We start from the raw sequence: 6379 nt of genomic DNA, 5'->3' as shown, positions 1-6379 counted from the left end.
AACTTCCTTTCTCCAGTTCTAAGAACTGGGACTCTAAAATGAGAAGCTGGTTGTCTGAAGTAACCCTGCAGGTGTGGTTGGGGAAAGTCTGTTTTCTTGGATGAAGGGACTGAACTAAGCAAATCACTAGAAGGATGCCCTGTCCCCTGCTCAGGACATTGGGGCGCTCAGGAGTGGGCTGCAATGTTTACCTCGCAGGAATAGCTGTGAACTGCAGTTCTACTAGCTTTTTGTCTTTTGTTGCAAAGTACCCCAGGTACTTAACCATTCTCAAAAGTGTAAATTAGCATCATTTTAGAATGAGATACTCAGCTGGCTTCTAAAGTCTCTGAATGCTGAGTGAGTCTCTTCTTTAGGGTCCTTGGCAATCAAATTCCAGAATTGAAGAGTCTACTATTCAGAGGCCACAAGATTAAAAAAAGAAAACACAAAAACTGTTGAGGGGGGAAAAAAATTCTAGCTGGGAACACAGAGAATGTTTTGTAAGATCACTGGGATATTTTCCACAACTTCCTCTCTTGCACACGCATCTGTTGATTGGAAATATTTGAGGGTTTTTCCACTACTAAATGGGAGCTGCAAGGTTCTGGTGCTGAACACTATAAACCTTTAACCAGCTGAGCTGTGACTGCTGTCACATATCTGAGTCCTGTGTGTACATTAATATCCTGAGTCAGATAAAGCCCAGGTCTTCAAGTTTTAAGGATCTTTGAAGAATTAGGACTGCTTTTAAGACGATCCATGCCCAAATCCACAAGCATATGGACAATGGATTACAGTTGGTGTGGTAAAGTCCAAGTTGTTACATTGTGCTTTAAAAAAAATCTTATCTGCATGTACTGTTAACTTAGAGACCTTGAGATCTATTTACCAGAACCAGGAAGACAGACACTTCAGGTTCACTGCAACTGACTTTTTTTTTTTCTCAAAACCTGGTGGGGACCCCAGAAGGGGGCTCCACAATTCTGTGGCTTTGATATTAGCTCCAATTCTCACAAGTACATACAAGGCCTGTAATTGCCACAGGAAAACACAGGATGGAAAATTGCAATAACCCATGCACTGAGACTATTATCCTTACTAGGTAAAATGTATCATGATGCAATAAGTGCCAACCGATATTTGTCACATTGGGACTGGCCAGGAACTGCTACAAAGAAAAACAGGCAGCTCCTTCTCCATTATTTACATTTTAAGATGTGGTGGGGGTTGGGAGAAATTAGTTCTGAGGTTATCATACGCATTTTTTAAAAAAGATAATGGAATAAAGCTATTTTTAAATAAGTGCTTTTGTGATCTTTATTGAGACCTGATTAGTAAACTGAAAAGACTTCGAAAAACGAGCTTGCCAAAGTTTTTTTTTTTTTTTTAACCAGCTTTTTAAATATTGTCAACAATATTCTTCCCCTTGCCCGCTCCCTGGCCTCCCCCAACTTTTTTTTTTTTTTGAGACGGAGTTTTGCTCTATTGCCCAGACTGTAGTGCAATGGCATGATCTCGGCTCACTGCAACCCGGGTTCAAGTGATTGTCCGGCCTCAGTCTCCCAAGTAGCTGGGATTACAGGCACCCGCCACCACCAGCTAATTTTTGTAGAGACGGGGTTTCGCCATGTTGGCAAGGCTGGTCTCGAACTCCCCACCTCAGGTGATCCACCTGCCTCAGTCTCTCAAAGTGCTGGGATTACAGGCGTGAGCCACCGCGCCCTGCCCCCTTACCCTTTTATTTTTTTCCATGACGTGTAAATAAAAAGGAGGCCTGGAAGACTCCAGGAATCGAAGGAATTGGGAGACAAAAAATGGAGACTCAGAAAATTGGAAAAGGGAAAAATGAGCGGGGGGAGGCTGGACAGTAAGACGGGGATCTTCAGGAGGTGGGAAATTAGCGATTAAAAGGGAGCAGAGGTGGAGTAGGCCGACACTGGTGCCGGGATAAAAGTGGAGGCCCAGAGAAAGGGGTGCGCTGGGCCGTTTTTTAAAATTGAGAAACAGAAAATGAAATACCCAGTGGAAAATGAAGGGTGAGAACGTGGCATGCTAAAGTTAAAATGGGCGGCGAGAAAAGACCAGGTAGCCAGAGGAAAAGGGGGAGATCAAGAAACTGGTGGGTCCAAAAAAAAAACCAAAACCGGCCAAGAGGGGTGAACAGGTGTGTAACCCAGGAGGCCAGACGGGACACAGGCAGTAAAGGTCACAGGAAGGACGTACCCAGGGCTCATAAAACAGGGGCCTGGGTAAAAAAAAAAAAAAAAAAAAATTAAAATGGAGGGACCATGGTGGAAAAGAACATGGGAACCGGGAACCTGAGTTACCGTAGCAAATAGGTTGCGTTAGAAACCAAAGAAGTTTAAAATGGAACCACTGCGATCCGGAGCTCTGCGACCAGTGACCGGGAAATGGAGAGGACACTGGAAGGGAAGCGAAGAAAGGCGGGGAGAAAGGAAGGAGAGGCGGAAGGGTGACTTGAAGGAAGTTGACACCAAGAACCGCGGGAAGAGCTTGGGCCCAGAGCAGAAAAGGGAAGCCCTCCAGTGGGGGGTAAGGGGAGGCATTCTGGGGACTACGAGCTCAGCTCAGGAAGAAATCCCCACGCCGCTGACATTACGGGGGACTGGACAACTAAGAAATGGGGTCTTTCAGGCATGAAAAGTCTCCGTGATGACTCCAGCCCTGGCCCTGGAATGTCAGAAAGGGGGCGTCCGCCCGAAGCCAGCCATTTCTGCAGGCCATGCAGGTAGAGAGGAGAGCAGGCTTCTCAGGGGGACGGGGCAGACGAGGCTGTCGCAGTAGGCAGCTAGGACAGTCTCCCGAATCGCCGCATGCCCCGTTTCTATCCTCGTTCCCACGTCCGCTCCGGTTTCACCCTGCCCTCCTCTCCCCCTCACGCCCCATTTTCTCCTCACTTCCCCTCCCATTACCGGAGCCGTTCAACAGCCCCCATCGTTTTACCCTACCCCTGACCCTTGCCGCTCCCCCCCATTCAAACCCATATCCTCCCCCGACCCCCAGCACCCGGTTATGACACCTTTCTTCCACCCCCACTCCCTCCCCATTTTCCCCTAAGCCCAGATCTCCCCCAGGTTTCTCCTCGGCCAGTGTTCCCTCCACCCTATTCTCCCGCCCCCATTTTTACCCGTTCCCCGCCATCAGGCTTCGCAAAGCCCCATCTTTACCTGCCCCTCCCCTGAACTTCGCTTCAGCCCCTTTGGCTCCCCTCCCCCCACCGCCGTCAGTCCCCCGCTCCCTACGCCTGGTTCTTCCCTCAGCCTGCTCTACCCCTCTCCAACGCCGCCTTTTCCCCTGAGCCCGGCTTCCCCCACTCGGGTTTCCATCTCCCCCTTTCCCCCGTTTCCCTCAACCCTGTTCACTACCCTCCCTTCCCCGTTTTTATCCGGCGCTGACTCCCCTCAAGCCCCTGCGCAACCACCGGCTTTTATCCTGTTCGCGCCCCACCCCGTTTCCGCTCAGCTCCCCCCCCCCCCGCCCCCTTTTTATCAGGTTCGCGCGTCTTCCCCGCCCCCGTTTCCCCTCCGCAACCCCTCGGCTTTTATCCCGTCAGCGTACCGCCGCCCCCCGATTTTCCATCTTTTCCTTCAGCTGCCCCCCCCCCGTTTTTATCCTGTTCCCGCCCCCACCCCCCGCCGTTTCCCCTGCGCCCCGCCCCCGCGCGTCCCCGCCCGCGCCCACCGCCATGTGACGGGAAGCAGCTGATGGCCTCTCCGGGCGGCGGCGGCCGGGCCGGGGCGGGCGGCGCGGGGGCGGCATGAGGGCCCGCGGCCCGGGGGGCTGAGGCGCCCGCCGCCTGCCGCGGGGGCCGCGCGCGTCCTCCATGGAGGCCGGAGGTGAGTGGGGTCGGGCGCAGCCGTTCCAGCCCGGCCGGGCCGAGGCCCGTTCTCCCCGGGGAGGAAAGAGGCGACCGCGGAGTGGGCTCGGAGGGGCGGGGGCTGGATGCGGCGGGGGCGTCCGGCCTGGAAGGTCCGCGCGGGTCTGGCGGGGGTGCGCGCCCGGCGCCCAGCTTTGTTTCACTTTCGCTGTCAGCGGCCGCCACCCCGACTCCTGCCGGCGACAGGATCGGGAAGGTCGGGTTTCTGCGGGAGGAGATCCCCCGACCGGCAGAGAGGGGGCTCCCGGGTGGGACTCGGGGTGTGGGGGGGCACCAAGCCCTAAAACGGAGATCCCCAAAGGGGTGGGTGCCCCTGGGTACCCTGGTGCTGGGGACGCACTCGCAGGTCTGGATGTGGGTCACCTCTGCCCCTCACAAGCTGTGTGATCGTGACAGTGGACAAGCCACTGAACCACCGCCACCCACATCTCAGTTTTGTATCTGCAAAATGGGATGATAATTCTAGTACCTGCCTCGGAGGGTGGTTGGGAGCTTACGGTAAAAATGGGGTCTGAGTTCTCAGTTGAAGCAATCTATTTCCAGGCTCTCCCACTGGAGACTAATTCAGTGGAGGTGGGGCGGGGCTGGAGACGCTAATCCCTGGTGAACTGTATGATCTGGCAAGTTTAGGATACTCTGATAGGTCAGGACCTTGCCTCTGTTCTTTTTAACTGCCATCCCCATCGGAAGACAGCGTGGAAGTCAGAGGATATTGGATATACCTCAAGCCAACCTAGATGAACATAAAATCTTAGTAGGAAAGATGTGTCTCTTATGCAAGGGGAAAATCCTCAAGACGCATGCACGCCTCGGCCTTCTCCCCTCCAACGACCTTCCTTGGAACCCCACCTGTATAGAAACTTGGAATAGATTTATAATTGATTCCTGGAGTCCAGCTCTTGAAAGGACCCGAGTTTAAAAGCAGTTTCCTTAGGATAAATTTTCAGAAAGGGGTCAAGGCCTAGGGCTCAGAATTTGTTCCAGAACCGCATTGTAATGTTGCAGCCAAGTTCAAGCTTCATTCTGGTCTGGAGGATTCTGATTGCTGATGGCCTGTTGTTGTGGGTGGGAAGGTTGAAATCTGGGTATTCCCTGGGGTGGTGTTACTTTTTAATTTAGGAAATGACATTTCTTTGTTTGCTGAAGTCAGGCATTGAGTTAAAGGCAGCTCTCTCCCCTTCCCATCTAGATAAGGGCTTTCTTTTCAGTGAGTGTGTTACCCATAGAATTCTTTTTAAAGGGGCTCCTACTGTTTGTGTGGATCCTATGTGAATCTTTTTATAGCTTCCGTTTCATTTCCATTGCCTCTTTACAGTTCAGTCTGAAAGCAATCTGTAGTTAGCCTCCCTTTTTAACAGAAATCTGTTTCTAGTTCTGGGGTTTTCTTGAAGATTGACAACTTCGTTTTGAGGGTTTGGGCAGGGCTGTTGAGAGCTGCCAAGTTACTGTACAAAAAAGGCCAAAGTTAAACTTCTTTTCAAATGGAATAAAGCCCATTGTAAAGGAAATACAATGGGCAACAGTTGAAATCTTCAAAGCAATGGTTAGAATGCGTTTATTCATTCAACAAATATTTATTGAGTGTCTACTATGTGCCAGGCACCCTCTAGGCCAGCGCTGATCAACCAGTTTAATATCAGCCACATATGTAATTTAAAATGTTCAAGTAGCCACATTAAAAGAAAAATGAACTAGGTGACAATAGGTGACAATTTTAAAACTCTTTTTCAATCCAGCATATCTAAAATGTTACTTCTACATGTAATCAAAGAAATTGTAATGTTTTAGATTTTCTTTTTTTTTGAGATGGAGTCTTGCTCTCAGGCTGGAGTGCAGTGGCGTGATCTCAGCTCACTGCAGTCACTGTCTCCTGGGTTCAAGCAGTTCAGCCTCCCGATTAGCTGGGATTACAGGTGCCTGCCATCACACCTGGCTAAATTTTGTGTTTTTAGTAGAGACAGGGTTTCACCATCTTGGCCAGGCTGGTCTTGAACTCCTGACCTTGTGATCCACCTGCCTCAGCCTCCCAAAGTGCTGGGATTACAGGTGTGAGCCACTGCGCCTGGCCAATGTTTTAGGTTTTCTTTTGTGTTGTGTTCAAGATGTGTTGTGTATTTTATACTTACAGCCCATCTTAATTCTGACTTGCCACATTTCAAGTGGTTGGTAATCACACGTGATTTCCCTGTTAGCATAGCCCAAGAGCAGTGAATGGGCAAGTTTGGGTGGGTTGAGGAAGAGATAGACAATAAATACATAAAAAGGACAGAATCAAGAAAATATCGATCAAGTGTGCTGGGGAGGCTCACGCCTGTAATCCCAGCACTTTGGGAGGCTGAGGTGGGCAGATCACTTGAGGTCAGCCTCACCAGCATAATGAAACACTGTCTCGACTAAAATACAAAATCAACCAGGGGTGGTGGTGCATGCCTGTAATCCCAGCTACTCAGGAGAATCACTTGAACCCGGGAGGTGGAGGTTGCAGTGAGCTGAGATCAC

General features: G+C 50.7%; 1 protein-coding gene across 2 annotated transcripts in view; it reads left to right on the top strand.

Moving 5' to 3' along the window:
- Positions 1 to 2584: 2584 nt before the first annotated feature.
- Positions 2585 to 6379, top strand: part of WSB2 (WD repeat and SOCS box containing 2) — a 30024-nt gene continuing 26229 nt past the window's right edge. Inside the window, exon 1 of one of the 2 annotated variants that reach the window (XM_032241068.1) lies at positions 2585 to 2731. In XM_032241068.1, coding sequence (XP_032096959.1) covers positions 2656 to 2731 — 76 coding nt within the window. In that variant the 5' untranslated portion in view covers positions 2585 to 2655. Of the gene's footprint in view, positions 2732 to 3666; positions 3840 to 6379 lie in introns of those variants that run through there. The other variant, XM_032241081.1, reaches the window with a different exon arrangement.

Source organism: Sapajus apella, unplaced genomic scaffold (genome assembly GCF_009761245.1).
Source record: "Sapajus apella isolate SASKATOON/1434 unplaced genomic scaffold, GSC_monkey_1.0 scaffold2, whole genome shotgun sequence".
Classification (NCBI taxonomy): domain Eukaryota; kingdom Metazoa; phylum Chordata; class Mammalia; order Primates; family Cebidae; genus Sapajus; species Sapajus apella.
Note: the sequence above shows the minus strand (reverse complement) of the source record. Positions and strands in the feature narration are given on the sequence as shown.